Source organism: Primulina eburnea, chromosome 7 (genome assembly GCF_022965805.1).
Source record: "Primulina eburnea isolate SZY01 chromosome 7, ASM2296580v1, whole genome shotgun sequence".
Lineage (NCBI taxonomy): Eukaryota > Viridiplantae > Streptophyta > Magnoliopsida > Lamiales > Gesneriaceae > Primulina > Primulina eburnea.
In genome coordinates, this window is record NC_133107.1 from 28,489,751 (window position 1) to 28,507,736 (window position 17,986).

General features: G+C 33.3%; 3 protein-coding genes and 1 long non-coding RNA gene across 4 annotated transcripts; all 4 read right to left on the reverse strand.

Moving 5' to 3' along the window:
• Positions 1 to 1,401: 1,401 nt before the first annotated feature.
• On the reverse strand, positions 1,402 to 3,961 carry LOC140835833 (transcription initiation factor TFIID subunit 7-like). The gene is made up of 4 exons (XM_073201243.1): positions 3,913 to 3,961; positions 2,832 to 2,978; positions 1,703 to 1,836; positions 1,402 to 1,620 (listed from the first exon to the last, which is right to left on the reverse strand). Exons 2-4 carry the CDS (start codon positions 2,944 to 2,946, stop codon positions 1,402 to 1,404), a joined length of 468 nt encoding a protein of 155 aa, XP_073057344.1. The 5' UTR covers positions 2,947 to 2,978; positions 3,913 to 3,961.
• A 2,209-nt stretch (positions 3,962 to 6,170) lies between these two features.
• On the reverse strand, positions 6,171 to 7,636 carry LOC140837369 (uncharacterized). The gene is made up of 2 exons (XR_012119318.1): positions 7,509 to 7,636; positions 6,171 to 7,111 (listed from the first exon to the last, which is right to left on the reverse strand). It is a non-coding gene; the product is annotated as an uncharacterized lncRNA (long non-coding RNA).
• Positions 7,637 to 7,659: 23 nt separating this feature from the next.
• LOC140835834 (transcription initiation factor TFIID subunit 7-like) lies at positions 7,660 to 9,959 on the reverse strand. The gene is made up of 4 exons (XM_073201244.1): positions 9,917 to 9,959; positions 8,838 to 8,984; positions 7,711 to 7,844; positions 7,660 to 7,665 (listed from the first exon to the last, which is right to left on the reverse strand). The coding sequence occupies exons 2-4, from the start codon at positions 8,950 to 8,952 to the stop codon at positions 7,660 to 7,662; spliced, it is 255 nt and encodes an 84-aa protein (XP_073057345.1). The 5' UTR covers positions 8,953 to 8,984; positions 9,917 to 9,959.
• A 1,904-nt stretch (positions 9,960 to 11,863) lies between these two features.
• Positions 11,864 to 15,216, reverse strand: LOC140837372 (transcription initiation factor TFIID subunit 7-like). Its single transcript, XM_073203506.1, has 5 exons — positions 14,893 to 15,216; positions 13,767 to 13,900; positions 13,565 to 13,696; positions 13,098 to 13,167; positions 11,864 to 12,676 (listed from the first exon to the last, which is right to left on the reverse strand). The coding sequence occupies exons 1-5, from the start codon at positions 15,005 to 15,007 to the stop codon at positions 12,525 to 12,527; spliced, it is 603 nt and encodes a 200-aa protein (XP_073059607.1). The 5' UTR covers positions 15,008 to 15,216; the 3' UTR covers positions 11,864 to 12,524.
• Positions 15,217 to 17,986: the final 2,770 nt, after the last annotated feature.

Sequence of the window (17,986 nt, forward strand, 5' to 3'; positions counted from 1 at the left end):
CCCAAGCCAAAGCCATGCCAACCCTTGGAACAAGGAACCCGATTCCCCTAAACCCATGACCGCAAGTTTCACGTTCCTGCATGTTTTGTTTTCGTTTCCTGTTTTCTTTCTTCGTTCCAGCCGATTATGTGGTGTGTGGGACTCTAAAACATGCATAAACCTTGTCTAACCAATCCTAGACATCATGGCAGCCCCTTAGTATTATAAAACTTGAATTTAAATCATAGAACATGAGTTTACAACTTGTGTAAGCCACAAATCCGAAATTTCAGAAAGTAAGTTCGTGCCCTTCATGCGTGCAATATTTGAAACAATATTATGATATGGTGGATGAGCAAAGGAGATTAGGGTGTGCCTTTGCGTAAAATACGCTCGAATATACGTTGACGACGAAGAACGGAACGTGGCGAGGGCTTCTACCTTGCTAGCACTATCGAAAATCCCCTCCAAAAGCTTCCTTCGAGGTGCCGTGTGTGTATGAGAGTGATTGGGAGAAATTTCAGAATTACAACTCTAGGTGGCCGATTATTGTAGGGTTTAAGGTGATCAATTACACTTTAAATACTAATTAAATCTCTAAGTAGGCTTTAGGCCTATTAAGCCATAGAATTAAGCCCATTAGTTAAATTAGGATTAAAATAAAATAATGCCAAAGTTTTTCTTTAATTAAATGTGTGAATTTATTAGCCGGGTTGTCAAAAAGTTCGCATTTTTGTTGAAAAACCAACACCGATAAAATTTACGTTCCGGCGTATAAAATCACTTCAAAAACCCTTTATTTTCAAAAATACTAAAAACCATCGACCATCTTTTAAATAATTAAAAATAATTATTTAATAAAAATATTTTACGTTTTCTTCAGCCCTCGGTCCCCGTTCTTCGATCGTCGCTTGAATATTCCTAAAAATATATTTTTAATGCAACAATGTAGAAAAGTATATTTTAAACATGCAATTATGCACAACTTATTTAATTCATGCAATTAAAACATTTAATTAAAATACAGGAGAATTTAATAATTTATATTCATGTAGTTCGCGTGGCCCTTTAAATTTTCGGGCGTTACACTGTAAATCTTTATCTACACGACGTACAACCTCAGGCTGCAAAATGTAAACAGAGACATAGCACAAAATTAAAAAATAATGGTTCACAAACACGTTGTACAAATAATTTAAAATTTAAATTTGTATATATCGGATAAGAATAATTTAGGTGATCAGATAGGATTTTTTATTCTCTATTTTTGAAACAATATGATTTTTATATCCCCTAATTATTGGAATGTAAATACCCATTGTACTCTATACAATGTGTCATATGTTCAACAATTCCTCTCCTTTGACTTCTACAATGTAAACTAGAATCAAGCTACGATAATGTTAAATAATTTACAAAAGCTTATAGAACACCTAGTAATGAAACAATATGGTCTGTTTCAAGAAAAAACTTAATATAAAGCGGCAGATAAAATTTAAATTGGCTTAAAGTTACTAGCACATTTAAATCTGGCTCTCTGCGGAATCTTCTCCTCCGAGCATCCCTCATTGGTGGTGTAAGGTCATGTCTATGCTCTAATGATTCAGGAATATTGTCGTTGTCCTCTCTCACCATTATCATCTGCACAACTCTCTATAGTTAACAAACCTAATCACAGTCAAAGCAGACAAGATTGATAACTAATAAGGAGAAGTACACCTACTTGACCAATGTCTGCAGTTTTGATCAACACATCGTCGTCATAAGTCTTATATGATTCCACAACAGTGAGAAGATCCAAGAGAGAAGCAGGGAAGTGGTCATTTCCTATAATGAATTTGCCAGTCCTTCCATCCTCTGACATAAAGATAAGCCATATAGCAGCAAACCAATTGATATAACATTAAATTCGAATTCAATGGTACTTTGTAAACATCCCCAAAGTTTCCTTTATAAATCAGGAATTACTAATCAGCAAAAAGGGTTGGTCATTTTGCTAGTTACTCCTCGAAGGCTTGGTTATTGGTAAAATATGAGAGTGACATAGATTCCCAAAAAGAGAGTTCAGTCGGAAATTGTTAATTGTTTAGGACACTAGTAAATACTCAACGGTTGGTATGAAATGACATCTATAAAATAATCAACCAGTTTACATTTGTAAATGCATTTTCATTTAAGCAAATATATTGGCATGTGAAAACAGCGATAAAACTGAAAGAAGATTATAATAAAAAGGATTTAGATGACCACCATATTTTGAAGACAAGGATGACAGTAGCGGCAAATTCCCAGGATGGATTATTAAAAATAAAAAAAATTATGAAAAGAACCATTATTTGAAAGCTAAAAAGCGAAAATAAATCATTCTACTTCTTCCTTTTTTGTGCTTGAAGAATGACCAATAGCAAGCAGGATGAGTAAATACCAACTCACTAAAATAATTGCAATAGAAGGAAAACGTCTTTTACCTCAAAGAGCTATGAAATCATTTCATTTTACATTTCTTTCAATCCCATCTAAGACAAAAGGCTCTATAAATTAAATGCATAGTTCAACTGATAGGAAACACGGGATCTAATCGAAATGCAGAGTCTCTAATCTCTAAAACATACAAAAAGTTAAATGGAGTAGTATCAAGTCCAGTCTCCTAGAAAACATTAATCACCCACGCAGGCAAGGCCAAAATTCCACAACACTGACTTAGTCTTTAATTTCACAGGTTTCGAGTTCGTTTTCCAATGGAATTGTTAAAACCTGTAATAGAGATACCAATCCACAAAAAGAGTTTGGAAGCTTAAAAAATCACGATATTGGGCGAGGGTGAATAGAAGGTGAGTTACTGTGAGACCAACCCGAAAAGGATAAATCCATGGCCTTGTCTTCGGAAGAAGAAGCGAGGTCATTCAACAGCCGCTCTATCCTCTCCGCAACAGCTGGCGGCACTCTGAGTATGAATTGCTCCTCCATTGCTGTTGTTTTACTCCTCTTGATCCCCACAACTGCTTAATTGACAATTAAATAGAAAAAGTGGATTTCACAAGCATTCAAACAATTTCAAACGGTAAGTTATAGCGATTATCACAAATATAATCAAGGATCAATCGAACATAGACATCAGTGAATAAATAAAAGAAAACAAAACACAAAATTCTTGCACCCTAATTGTAACCACGCCAATCCCTATACATATATGAATGATTCCTTCTTCATGTAGAAAATTGCTCAAAAAGCAAAATCTCGCAAAGAAGGAAATGACGAAGAAGACCAGTTCCTGTGATTTGCGGTCACAAGCTTCTATGGTTTTTACACAATTTTTTCATTATCTTAAAATATTTTAATTTTTTTGAATATAAAAAAAACAAATATTAGAAATATAAGGAATTTTATTAAAACTATATATATGTAAATTCATTATTTTGTTATTATTTATATTATAAAAAAAGATAAAATAATTCTAAATTTTTGTAAAATAACAGAACTTAAACCAAATGTAAAAAAAAATTTAATAGGGTACTTTTATTAAATCTGACAATTCGTAAAAAATATACTAAAATAGTGAGGTACTTTTATAAAATTTGTCAATTTGAAAAAAAAATATTTTAAATTGGGAAAAAAAAATTAAAAATTCTTTTATTTTTTTTCTTTGTAAAGGTAAAAACTCAATTTAGATAATAATAAAAATTTGACTCTATCTTAGTTTATGGGAATAAACCTGACTGTTTAATCAGAATCGTCGCTGATTAGCGACGATCTCTATGAAAGATCGTTGCTAACTTTGCGATTTTTTTTAAATTGTTTTTTGAAATTTGAATATATATACAAATTTTTAAATACTAGTATCCACTTAATTAAATTAAAATTTTTGAATTTGTAAATGATCTATAAATAAATTAAATCTCTCGATTAAATATACGAACACGAGATGAAACTTACCTCCTGATATTTCGAGACTGAAATTCTCCACAGAAAAAATTTGACAGAAGGTAAATGAAGTTAAGGTTTGAGAGAAAATGTTGCGGATGTGGGGATTTTTATAGGCAATTAGCGACGGTTTAAGAAAAACCGTCGCCGATCTCGTTTTGCGATAGCTAAAACCGTCGTCGATCTGAATCTGCGACGGTTAAAATCGTCGCTCATTAGCGACGGTTTTCGTCGCTAACTAGCGTCAGTTTTTTAGGACCGTCGCAAATTAGCGACATGTATAATTAGACCTTCACTAGTTAGCGACGTGTTTACTGAACCATCGCTACTTAGCGACAATGTAATAATAACCGTCGCGAATTAGGTTTTTCAACATATTCAGCAACGGACGGTTTTCATTAAACCGTCGCTAATTAGCGACGGTTTATTGAAATTCGTCGCACATTAGCGACAGGTTATGAATACAGCGAGGATCTCTTCTCCGATACCATGCTAGTGTTGATAGTCATAATCTTATGGAAGAAAGATATTGTGTTTTTTTTCACTATTTTAATGTACAACCTTTTTCAAAGATATATATACAAGCAACAGTTTCTGTCAAATATTAGCTAAGAAGCTTTTTTTGCCCATGATTGCTGATTATAAAAAATATGCAAATTAAGGTAACTATACAGTCTCGATAACCACGTCAATCTCAACATCACAGATATAATACCAGAGGTGCGGTGCACGTTCTGCCCCAAAAACGTACCCTACTGCCCTCCAAGCGCGGGTGCGGTAGAAGCTTAAGCGCTGGTGCGGTGGCTATTGAAATCGAAAATCCACTTTCTGCCCTTACAACGCGGGTGCGGTCTACTTCTTGGCGCGGGTGCGGTCTCTCTCTTTGTCAATAAACTTAATTTGCAACGTCACTTCTCCACGTCTGTTCTTCCATCGCCTTATTCATAATATATAACAATTCAAAAGTATCAAACTAAAATCTCGGACATTACATAAACTGACTGAAAATAATATTTGGTTTCAAGGTGCAACTTTAGGTTGAAAAAATGAAATTTTACAGTAACGTAATGTGGTTGAATCTAATTAAATTCATTTAAAAATAATTCGACTATTATATTTAATTAGGTTTATTAATTCGAATGTTTAATAAGTAATTTTGAGAATTTTGTTGTGAATTAATTATTTAATTTATTGAATTTGAATTTGAGACTTAGATTATAAACTTGTCTCGATATTGTTGTGTGTCTTAGTCGTTTTTAAAGAATTTGAATTTTCGTCTAAATTAATATTTTAGATTTTTTGCTTTAGTTAATTTATTTAAAATTTTTAATTTAATTTAATTAATTTATATCATCTCAACCTAAATTAGAAAAAATAATTCACATTTTAGTATATAAACATGGATCTATGTGGATACGATATCTGGACTCATCATCCAATAACTATTACTTGACCTAATCCGCTTGTTATAATTATTTCCAACCCAAAATGGTCGGTCATACATGCACCATAGGTTCGGACAAAGACTACATATCATGCTAATATACCATATAAAGCAGAGTATTCTCTCCCAAATCCCCAGTGCTGTAGGAAATGTATGAAATAACTACTACACGTGACAAACACAAATACTATGAATTCTCTACTGATTGGAGCTTTGGAGAAAACCTGCCAAAACCAAAGGGAAAGACTAACAAACTTGAGTAATAATTTCACGAATAATGACGACATTGATTCACAAGTATTCGGAAAGCAAATGTGAAAAAGTTCAGCTATTGGCAGCAAGCAAAATTGTAGTAGGACCTGATTATAAGAATCAAACAAGCGACAGTTCCTAACAACCGAAAAGATCAGAACCTGCCGACAAACACCTAGAAAAATCTACCATGAATTATGCTTCTCAAGAATATTAAACAGGCATTTTACAGTAAGGTCAGCAGCAGAAAACTCAAAGTAACAAAACATCTGATAAAGGATATGCACATCTATAGGCTAATATAATACTTGAAAGTTCCAAAATTTTGATCGACCAAATCTTTTTCCATGATAAATGATGAACCCCACCGTACCAATAAAACAATAACAGAGCCCGCTGCACATACATAGGAGTTGCTGAGTAGGTGGGCGAAAGACAGGAAAATAACAAATACATTGGCAAACAAATTGGTTTCTGTGTAGCATTGAACATCAAATAATATACATTACAGAAAAAGAAAAATGGATATTTTTCTCCACTTGTACAGCAAAGCACATTAAGCTACACTTGGGGCTCAACAACAAAATTCATGCATCTCATGTCAAAAATACAAAAATCAGTCTAATTCAACTACAAATCAATGGACATGCAATATCATCCATAAAAATCGATTTTAAAGTTTATCACATTCCACTTACGGGGAGCATAATTCCGGAAAAAAGATGCAATATATTAACAGCAGAAAACCATAAATTACTTCACTTGCAGCTATAAAGGAGATAGAAACAGAATTTTCTGAAGGCCATTGAAGACATCACAGGTTTAAGGAGAGACATCCACATTATCCTGACAGTCCTTTGGTTCAGATCGAGTCATCAGTGTCATCAGAATCACTCCCATCAAGCTCCACACCAATCGACCCAGCTTCAGGCACAACGGGCTTTGCTAAAGGTGCAGCAATTTATTTCTTACTTGCACTACGGGCATTTTCATAATATTCATCTTGCTCAGCCATTTCAACACGTAATCAAAAGGTCAAGGAGTGCGGAAATAGAATTGTCAACTCACAAGCATTTAATAAAACAGAGCATCCCAATTTTGGTGACTTACAGGGATTAATAGAGTTCTTTGTTACCAAAGGGTCTAAACTAAAAAAAAAGAATTTGATAAGTACACTATAATAAAAAGGTCTTTGTCCATATGATGGATTCTGGAGATTTACAACTAGAGAATCAAAATCTACATAACTAGACTTTTCAAAAGAAACTGGTGATGAGTATTTTGGTATATGATTTGGGTTTTCCTTACACCACAGTAACTTTCCAGGAACTCATGTACTCATGCAATCATCATGCCCAAAAACCCGCACACCACAAAAAGACACAGAACACAAACATAAACAAAGAGAGAAGTAAAGAGAGTGTGTAAAAAAATATATAGGATATCAATATTCTCAATTGTTCCACCAGCCATGATTTTCTGTAAATCTTTCTCTACACGAAGTACAACCTCAGGCTGCAAAATGTAAACAGAGACATAGCACAAAATTAAAAAATAATGGTTCACAAACATGTTGTACAAATAATTTAAAATTTAAATTTGTATATATCGGATAAGAATAATTTAGGTGATCAGATAGGATTTTTTATTCTCTATTTTTGAAACAATAGGATTTTTTTATCCCCTAATTATTGGAATGTAAATCCCCATTGTACTCTATACAATGTGTCATATGTTCAACAATTCCTCTCCTTTGACTTCTACAATGTAAACTAGAATTAAGCTACGACAATGTTAAATAATTTACAAAAGCTTATAGAACACCTAGTAAAGAAACTCTATGGTCTGTTTCAGGAAAAAACTTAATATAAAGCGTCAGATAAAATTTAAATTGGCTTAAAGTTACTAGCACATTTAAATCTGGCTCTCTGCGGAATCTTCTCCTCCGAGCATCCCTCATTGGTGGTGTAAGGCCATGTCTGTGCTCTAATGATTCAGGAATATTGTCGTTGTCCTCTCTCACCATTATCATTTGCACAACTCTCTATAGTTAACAAACCTAATCACAGCTAAAGCAGACAAGATTGATAACTAATAAGGAGAAGTACACCTACTTGAACAATGTCTGCAGTTTTGATCAACACATTGTCGTCATAAATCTTATATGATTCCACAACAGTGAGAAGATCCAAGAGAGAAGCAGGGAAGTGGTCATTTCCTATAATGAATTTGCCAGTCCTTCCATCCTCTGACATAAAGATAAGCCATATGGCAGCAAACCAATTGATATAACATTAAATTTGAATTCAATGGTACTCTGTAAACATCCCCAAAGTTTCCTTTATAAACCAGGAATTACTAATCAGCAAAAAGGGTTGGTCATTTTGCTAGTTACTCCTCGAAGGCTTGGTTATTGGTAAACTATGAGAGTGACATAGATTCCCAAAAAGAGAGTTCATTCGGAAAGAGTTAATTGTTTAGGACACTAGTAAATACTTCACGGGTGGTATGAAATGACATCTGTAAAATAATCAACCAGTTTTCATTTGTAAATGCATTTTCATTTCAGCAAATATATTGGCATGTGAAAACAGCGATAAAACTGAAAGAAGATTATAACAAAAAGGATTTAGATGACCACCATATTTTGAAGACAAGGATGACAGTAGCGGTAAATTCCCAGGATGGATTATTAAAAATAAAAAAAATTATGAAAAGAACCATTAGTTGAAAGCTAAAAAGCGAAAATAAATCATTTTACATCTTCTTTTTTTGAGCTTGAAGAATGACCAATAGCAAGCAGGATGAGTAAATGACCAACTCACTAAAATAATTGCAATCGAAGGAAAACGTCTTTTACCTCAAAGAGCTATGAAATCATTTCATTTTACATTTCTTTCAATCCCATCTAAGACAAAAGGCTCTATAAATGAAATGCATAGTTCAACTGATAGGAAACACGAGATCTAATCGAAATGCATAGTCTCTAATCTCTAAAACATACAAAAAGTTAAATGGAGTATCAAGTCCAGTCTCCTAGAAAACATTAATAACCCACGCAGGCAAGGCCAAAATTCCACAACACTGACTTAGTCTTTAATTTCACAGGTTTCGAGTTCGTTTTCCAATGGAATTGTTAAAACCTGTAATTGTGATACCAATCCACAAAAAGAGTTTGGAAGCTTAAAAAATCACGATATTGGGCGAGGGTGAATAGAAGGTGAGTTACTGTGAGACCAACCCGAAAAGGATAAATCCATGGATGTGTCTTCGGAAGAAGAAGCGGGGTCATTCAACAGCCGCTCTATCCTCTCCGCAACAGCTGGCGGCACTCTGAGTATGAATTGCTCCTCCATTGCTGTTGTTTTACTCCTCTTGATCCCCACAACTGCTTAATTGACAATTAAATAGAAACAGTGGATTTCACAAGCATTCAAACAATTTCAAACGGTAAGTTATAGCGATTATCACAAATATAATCAAGGATCAATCGAACATAGACATCAGTGAATAAATAAAAGAAAACAAAACACAAAATTCTTGCACCCTAATTGTAACCACGTCAATCCCTATACATATATGAATGATTCCTTCTTCATGTAAAAAATAGCTCAAAAAGAAAAATCTCGCAAAGAAGGAAATGACGAAGAAGACCAGTTCCTGTGATTTACGGTCACAAGCTTCTATGGTTTTTACACAATTTTTTCATTATCTTAAAATATTTTAATTTTTTTGAATATAAAAAAAACAAATATTAGAAATATAAGGAATTTTATTAAAACTATATATATGTAAATTCATTATTTTGTTATTATTTAGATTAGATAAAATGATAAAATAATTCTAACTTTTTGTAAAATAACAGAACTTAAATCAAATGTAAAAAAAAAATTAATAGGATACTTTTATTAAATCTGACAATTCGTAAAAAATATACTAAAATAATGAGGTACTTTTATAAAATTTATCAATTTGAAAAAAAATATTTTAAATTGGAAAAAAAAAATTAAAAATTCTTTTATTTTTTTTCTTTGTAAGGGTAAAAACTCAATTTAAATAATATAAAAATTTTGACTTTATTTAGATTATGGGAATAAACCTAACTGTTTAATCAGAACCGTCGCTGATTAGCGACGATCTCTATGAAAGACCGTTGCTAACTTTGCGATTTTTTTTAAATTGTTTTTTGTAATTTGAATATATATACATATTTTTAAATACTAGTATCCACTTAATTAAATTAAAATTTTTGAATTTGTAAATGATCTATAAATAAATTAAATCTCCCGATTAAATATACGAACACGAGATGAAACTTACCTCCTGATATTTCGAGACTGAAATTCTCCACAGAAAAAATTTGACAGAAGTTAAATGTAGTTAAGGTTTGAGAAAAAGGTTGCGGATGTGGGGATTTATAAAGGCAATGAGCGACGGTTTAAGAAAAACCGTCGCCGATCTCGTTTTGCGACAGCTGAAACCGTCGCCGATCTGATTCTGCGACGGTTACAATCGTCGCTCATTAGCGACGGTTTTCGTCGCTAACTAGCAACAGTTTTTTAGGATTGTCGCCGATCTGATTCTGCGACAGTTAAAATCGTCGCTCATTAGCGACGGATTTCGTCGCTAACTAGCGACAGTTTTTTAAGACCGTCGCAAATTAGCGACATGTATAATTAAACCGTCCCTAGTTAGCGACGTGTTTAAGGAACCGTCGCTACTTAGCGATAGTGTAATAATAACCGTCGCGAATTAGGTTTTTCAACATATTTAGCGACGGTTTTCATTAAACCGTCGCTAATTAGCGACAGGTTATGAATACAGCGAGGATCTCTTCTCCGATACCATGCTAGTGTAGATAGTCATCATCTTATGGAAGAAATATTTTATTGTGTTTTTTTTCACTATTTTAATGTACAACCTTTTTCAAAGATACATATACAAGCAACAGTTTCTGTCAAATATTAGCTAAGAACCTTGTTTGGCCCAAGATTGCTGATTATAAAAAATATGCAAATTAAGGTAACTATACAGTCTCGATAACCACGTCAATCTCAACATCACATATATAATATCAGAGGTGCGGTGCACGTTCTGCCCCAAAAACGTCCCCTACTGCCCTCCATGCGCGGGTGCGGTAGAAGCTTAAGCGCGGGTGCGGTGGCTATTGAAATCGAAAATCCACTTTATGCCCTTACACCGCGGGTGCGGTCTACTTCTTGGCGCGGGTGCGGTCTCTCTCTCTCTCTCTTTGTCAATAAACTTAATTTGCAACGTCACTTCTCCACGTCTGTTCTTCCATCGCCTTATTCATAATATATAACAATTCAAAAGTATCAAACTAAAATCTCGGACATTACATAAATTGACTGAAAATAATATTTGGTTTCAAGGTGCAACTTTAGGTTGAAAAAATGAAATTTTACAGTGACGTGATGTGGTTGAATCTAATTAAATTCATTTAAAAATAATTTGACTATTATATTTAATTAGGTTTATTAATTCGAATGTTTAATAAGTAATTTTGAGAATTTTGTTGTGAATTAATTATTTAATTTATTGAATTTGAATTTGAGACGTAGATTATAAACTTGTCTCGATATTGTTGTGTGTCTTAGTCGTTTTTAAAGAATTTGAATTTTCATCTAAATTAATATTTTAGATTTTTTGCTTTAGTTAATTTATTTAAATTGTTTAATTTAATTTTAATTTATTTATATCATCTCAACCTAAATTAGAAAAAATAATTCACATTTTAGTATCTAAACATAGATCGATGTAGATACGATATCTGGACTCATCATCCAATAACTATTACTTGACCTAATCCGCTTGTTATAATTATTTCCAACCCAAAATGGTCGGTCATACATGCACCATAGGTTCGGACAAAGACTACATATCATGCTAATATACCATATAAAGCAGAGTATTCTTTCCCAAATCCCCAGTGCTGTAGGAAATGTATGAAATAACTACTACACGTGACAAACACAAATATTATGAATTCTCTACTGATTGGAGCTTTGGAGAAAACCTGCCAAAACCAAAGGGAAAGACTAACAAACTTGAGTAATAATTTCACGAATAATGACGACATTGATTCACAAGTATTCGGAAAGCAAATGTGAAAAAGTTCAGCTATTGGCAGCAAGCAAAATTGTAGTAGGACCTGATTATAAGAATCAAACAAGCGACAGTCCTAACAACCGAAAAGATCAGAACCTGCCGACAAACACCTAGAAGAATCTACCATGAATTATGCTTCTCAGGAATATTAAACAGGCATTTTACAGTAAGGTCAGCAGCAGAAAACTCAAAGTAACAAAACATCTGATAAAGGATATGCACATCTATAGGCTAATATAACACTTGAAAGTTCCAAAATTTTGATCGACCAAATCTTTTTCCATGATAAATGATGAACCCCACCGTACCAAGAAAACAATAACAGAGCTCGCTGCACATACATAGGAGTTGCTGAGTAGGTGGGCGAAAGACAGGAAAATAACAAATACATTGGCAAACAAACTGCTTGCTACGTAGCATTGAACACCAAAAAATATACATTACAGAAAAAGAAAAATGGATATTTTTCTCCACTTGTACAGCAAAGCACATTAAGCTACACTTGGGGCTCAACAACAAAATTCATGCATCTCATGTCAAAAATACAAAAATCAGTCTAATTCAACTACAAATCAATGGACATGCAATATCATCCATAAAACTATCGATTTTCAAGTTTATCACATTCCATTTACGGGGAGCATAATTCCGGAAAAAAGCTGCAATATATTAACAGCAGAAAACTATCAATTACTTCACTTGCAGCTATAAAGGAGATAGAAACAGAATTTTATGAAGGCCATTGAAGACATCACAGGTTTAATGAGAGACATCCACATTATCCTGACAGTCCTTTGGTTCAGATCGAGTCATCAGAATCACTCCCATCAGGCTCCACACCAATCGACCCAGCTTCAGGCACAACGGGCTTTTCTAAAGGTGCAGCAATTGATTTCTTACTTGCACTACGGGCATTTTCATAATATTCATCTTGCTCAGCCATTTCAACACGTAATCAAAAGGTCAAGGAGTGCGGAAATAGAGTCGTCAACTCACAAGCATTTAATGAAACAGAGCATCCCAATTTTGGTGACTTACAGGGATTAATAGAGTTCTTTGTTACCAAAGGCTCTAAACTAAAAAAAAGAATTTGATAAGTACACTATAATAAAAAGGTGTTTGTCCATATGATGGATTCTGGAGATTTACAACTAGAGAATCAAAATCTACATAACTAGACATTTTTCAAAAGAAACTGGTGATGAGTATTTTGGTATATGATTTGGGTTTTCCTTACACCACAGTAACTTTCCAGGAACTCATGCACTCATGCAATCATCATGCCCCAAAAGCCGCACACTGCAAAAAGACACAGAACACTAACATAAACAAAGAGAGAAGTAGAGAGAGTGTAAAAAAATATATAGGATATCAATATTCTCAACTGTTCCACCAGCCATGATTTTCTGTAAATCTTTCTCTACACGACGTACAACCTCAGGCTGCAAAATGTAAACAGAGACATAGCACAAAATTAAAAAATAATGGTTCACAAACACGTTGTACAAATAATTTAAAATTTAAATTTGTATATATCGGATAAGAATAATTTAGGTGATCAGATAGGATTTTTTATTCTCTATTTTTGAAACAATAGGATTTTTTTATCCCCTAATTATTGGAATGTAAATCCCCATTGTACTCTATACAATGTGTCATATGTTCAACAATTCCTCTCCTTTGACTTCTACAATGTAAACTAGAATTAAGCTACGACAATGTTAAATAATTTACAAAAGCTTATAGAACACCTAGTAAAGAAACTCTATGGTCTGTTTCAGGAAAAAACTTAATATAAAGCGTCAGATAAAATTTAAATTGGCTTAAAGTTACTAGCACATTTAAATCTGGCTCTCTGCGGAATCTTCTCCTCCGAGCATCCCTCATTGGTGGTGTAAGGCCATGTCTGTGCTCTAATGATTCAGGAATATTGTCGTTGTCCTCTCTCACCATTATCATTTGCACAACTCTCTATAGTTAACAAACCTAATCACAGCTAAAGCAGACAAGATTGATAACTAATAAGGAGAAGTACACCTACTTGACCAATGTCTGCAGTTTTGATCAACACATTGTCGTCATAACTCTTATATGATTCCACAACAGTGAGAAGATCCAAGAGAGAAGCAGGGAAGTGGTCATTTCCTATAATGAATTTGCCAGTCCTTCCATCCTCTGACATAAAGATAAGCCATATAGCAGCAAACCAATTGATATAACATTAAATTCGAATTCAATTGTACTCTATAAACATCCCCAAAGTTTCCTTTATAAACCAGGAATTACTAATCAGCAAAACGGGTTGGTCATTTTGCTAGTTACTCCTCGAAGGCTTGGTTATTGGTAAAATATGAGAGTGACATAGATTCCCAAAAAGAGAGTTCATTCGGAAAGAGTTAATTGTTTAGGACACTAGTAAATACTTCACGGGTGGTATGAAATGACATTTGTAAAATAATCAACCAGTTTTCATTTGTAAATGCATTTTCATTTCAGCAAATATATTGGCATGTGGAAACAGCGATAAAACTGAAAGAAGATTATAACAAAAAGGATTTAGATGACCACCATATTTTGAAGACAAGGATGACAGTAGCGGCAAATTCCCAGGATGGATTATTAAAAATAAAAAAAATTATGAAAAAACCATTATTTGAAAGCTAAAAAGCGAAAATAAATCATTCTACTTCTTCTTATTTTGTGCTTGAAGAATGACCAATAGCAAGCAGGATGAGTAAATGACCAACTCACAAAAATAATTGCAATCGAATGAAAACGTCTTTTACCTCAAAGAGCTATGAAATCATTTCATTTTACATTTCTTTCAATCCCATCTAAGACAAAAGGCTCTATAAATGAAATGCATAGTTCAACTGATAGGAAACACGAGATCTAATCGAAATGCATAGTCTCTAATCTCTAAAACATACAAAAAGTTAAATGGAGTATCAAGTCCAGTCTCCTAGAAAACATTAATAACCCACGCAGGCAAGGCCAAAATTCCACAACACTGACATAGTCTTTAATTTCACAGGTTTCGAGTTCCTTTTCCAATGGAATTGTTAAAACCTGTAATTGTGATACCAATCCACAAAAAGAGTTTGGAAGCTTAAAAAATCACGATATTGGGCGAGGGTGAATAGAAGGTGAGTTACTGTGAGACCAACCCGAAAAGGATAAATCCATGGACTTGTCTTCGGAAGAAGAAGCGGGATCATTCAACAGCCGCTCTATCCTCTCCGCAACAGCTGGCGGCACTCTGAATATGAATTGCTCCTCCATTGTTGTTGTTTTACTCCTCTTGATCTCCACAACTGCTTAATTGGCAATTAAATAGAAACAGTGGATTTCACAAGCATTCAAACAATTTCAAACGGTAAGTTATAGCGATTATCACAAATATAATCAAGGATCAATCGAACATAGACATCAGTGAATAAATAAAAGAAAACAAAACACAAAATTCTTGCACCCTAATTGTAACCACGCCAATCCCTATTCATATATGAATGATTCCTTCTTCATGTAAAAAATAGCTCAAAAATCAAAATCTCGCAAAGAAAGAAATGACGAAGAAGACCAGTTCCTGTGATTTACGGTCACAAGCTTCTATGGTTTTTACACAATTTTTTCATTATCTTAAAATATTTTAATTTTTTTGAATATAAAAAAAACAAATATTAGAAATATAAGGAATTTTATTAAAACTATATATATGTAAATTCATTATTTTGTTATTATTTAGATTAGATAAAATGATTAAATAATTCTAACTTTTTGTAAAATGACAGAACTTAAACCAAATGTAAAAAACAATTTAATATGATACTTTTATTAAATCTGAAAATTCGTAAAAAATATACTAAAATAATGAGGTACTTTTATAAAATTTGTCAATTTGAAAAAAAATATTTTAAATTGGAAAAAAAAATTAAAAATTCTTTTATTGTTTTTCTTTGTAAGGGAAAAAACTCAATTTAAATAATATAAAAAATTTGACTTTATTTTAGATTATGGGAATAAACCTGACTGTTTAATCAGAACCGTCGCTGATTAGCGACGATCTCTATGAAAGACCGTTGCTAACTTTGCGATTTTTTTTTAAATTGTTTTTTGTAATTTGAATATATATACATATTTTTAAATACTAGTATCCACTTAATTAAATTAAAATTTTTGAATTTGTAAATGATCTATAAATAAATTAAATCTCTCGATTAAATATACGAACACGAGATGAAACTTACCTCCTGATATTTCGAGACTGAAATTCTCCACAGAAAAAATTTAACAGAAGTTAAATGAAGTTAAGGTTTGAGAGAAAAGGTTGCGGATGTGGGGATTTTTAAAGGCAATTAGCGACGGTTTAAGAAAAATCGTCGCCGATCTCGTTTTGCGACAGCTGAAACCGTCGCCGATCTGATTCTGCGACGGTTACAATCGTCGCTCATTAGCGACGGTTTTCGTCGCTAACTAGCGACAGTTTTTTAGGATTGTCGCCGATCTGATTCTGCGACGGTTAAAATCGTCGCTCATTAGCGACGGATTTCGTCGCTAACTAGCGACAGTTTTTTAGGACCGTCGCAAATTAGCGACATGTATAATTAAACCGTCACTAGTTAGCGACGTGTTTAAGGAACCGTCGCTACTTAGCGATAGTGTAATAATAACCGTCGCGAATTAGGTTTTTCAACATATTTAGCGACGGTTTTCATTAAACCGTCGCTAATTTGCGACAGGTTATGAATACAGCGAGGATCTCTTCTCCGATACCATGCTAGTGTAGATAGTCATCATCTTATGGAAGAAATATATTATTGTGTTTTTTTTCACTATTTTAATGTACAACCTTTTTAAAAGATACATATACAAGCAACAGTTTCTGTCAAATATTAGCTAAGAAGCTTGTTTGGCCCATGATTGCTGATTATAAAAAATATGCAAATTAAGGTAACTATATAGTCTCGATAACCACGTCAATCTCAACATCACAGATATAATATCAGAGGTGCGGTGCACGTTCTGCCCCAAAAACGTACCCTACTGCCCTCCATGCGCGGGTGCGGTAGAAGCTTAAGCGCGGGTGCGGTGGCTTTTGAAATCGAAAATCCACTTTCTGCCCTTACACCGCGGGTGTGGTCTACTTCTTGGCTCGGGTGTGGTCTCTCTCTTTGTCAATAAACTTAATTTGCAACGTCACTTATCCACGTCTGTTCTTCCATCGCCTTATTCATAATATATAACAATTCAAAAGTATCAAACTAAAATCTCGGACATTACATAAATTGACTGAAAATAATATTTGGTTTCAAGGTGCAACTTTAGGTTGAAAAAATGAAATTTTATAGTGACGTAATGTGGTTGAAAATAATTAAATTCATTTAAAAATAATTCGACTATTATATTTAATTAGGTTTATTAATTCGAATGTTTAATAAGTAATTTTGAGAATTTTGTTGTGAATTAATTATTTAATTTATTGAATTTGAATTTGAGACGTAGATTATAATCTTGTCTCGATATTGTTGTGTGTCTTAGTCGTTTTTAAAGAATTTGAATTTTCGTCTAAATTAATATTTTAGATTTTTTGCTTTAGTTAATTTATTTAAATTGTTTAATTTAATTTTAATTAATTTATATCATCTCAACCTAAATTAGAAAAAATAATTCACATTTTAGTATCTAAACATGGATCTATGTGGATACGATATCTGGACTCATCATCCAATAACTATTACTTGACCTAATCCGCTTGTTATAATTATTTCCAACCCAAAATGGTCGGTCATACATGCACCATAGGTTCGGACAAAGACTACATATCATGCTAATATACCATATAAAGCAGAGTATTCTTTCCCAAATCCCCAGTGCTGTAGGAAATGTATGAAATAACTACTACACGTGACAAACACAAATATTATGAATTCTCTACTGATTGGAGCTTTGGAGAAAACCTGCCAAAACCAAAGGGAAAGACTAACAAACTTGAGTAATAATTTCACGAATAATGACGACATTGATTCACAAGTATTCGGAAAGCAAATGTGAAAAAGTTCAGCTATTGGCAGCAAGCAAAATTGTAGTAGGACCTGATTATAAGAATCAAACAAGCGACAGTCCTAACAACCGAATAGATCAGAACCTGCCGACAAACACCTAGAAGAATCTACCATGAATTATGCTTCTCAAGAATATTAAACAGGCATTTTACAGTAAGGTCAGCAGCAGAAAACTCAAAGTAACAAAACATCTGATAAA

What these genes read in the sequence shown, in the direction of transcription:
- LOC140835833 (XM_073201243.1), bottom strand. Translation starts at nt 2,946, where the DNA reads ATGGAGGAGCAATTCATACTCAGAGTGCCGCCAGCTGTTGCGGAGAGG. An exon ending in CATGGATTTATCCTTTTCGG is followed by an intron (nt 1,837 to 2,831) that starts GTTGGTCTCACA and finishes TCTTTATGTCAG; the next exon opens with AGGATGGAAGGACTGGCAAA. An exon ending in AAACTGCAGACATTGGTCAA is followed by an intron (nt 1,621 to 1,702) that starts GTAGGTGTACTT and finishes AGAGTTGTGCAG; the next exon opens with ATGATAATGGTGAGAGAGGA.
- LOC140835834 (XM_073201244.1), bottom strand. Translation starts at nt 8,952, where the DNA reads ATGGAGGAGCAATTCATACTCAGAGTGCCGCCAGCTGTTGCGGAGAGG. An exon ending in CATGGATTTATCCTTTTCGG is followed by an intron (nt 7,845 to 8,837) that starts GTTGGTCTCACA and finishes TCTTTATGTCAG; the next exon opens with AGGATGGAAGGACTGGCAAA.
- LOC140837372 (XM_073203506.1), bottom strand. Translation starts at nt 15,007, where the DNA reads ATGGAGGAGCAATTCATATTCAGAGTGCCGCCAGCTGTTGCGGAGAGG. An exon ending in AAACTGCAGACATTGGTCAA is followed by an intron (nt 13,697 to 13,766) that starts GTAGGTGTACTT and finishes TGTTAACTATAG; the next exon opens with AGAGTTGTGCAAATGATAAT. An exon ending in GCAGAGAGCCAGATTTAAAT is followed by an intron (nt 13,168 to 13,564) that starts GTGCTAGTAACT and finishes TACATTTTGCAG; the next exon opens with CCTGAGGTTGTACGTCGTGT.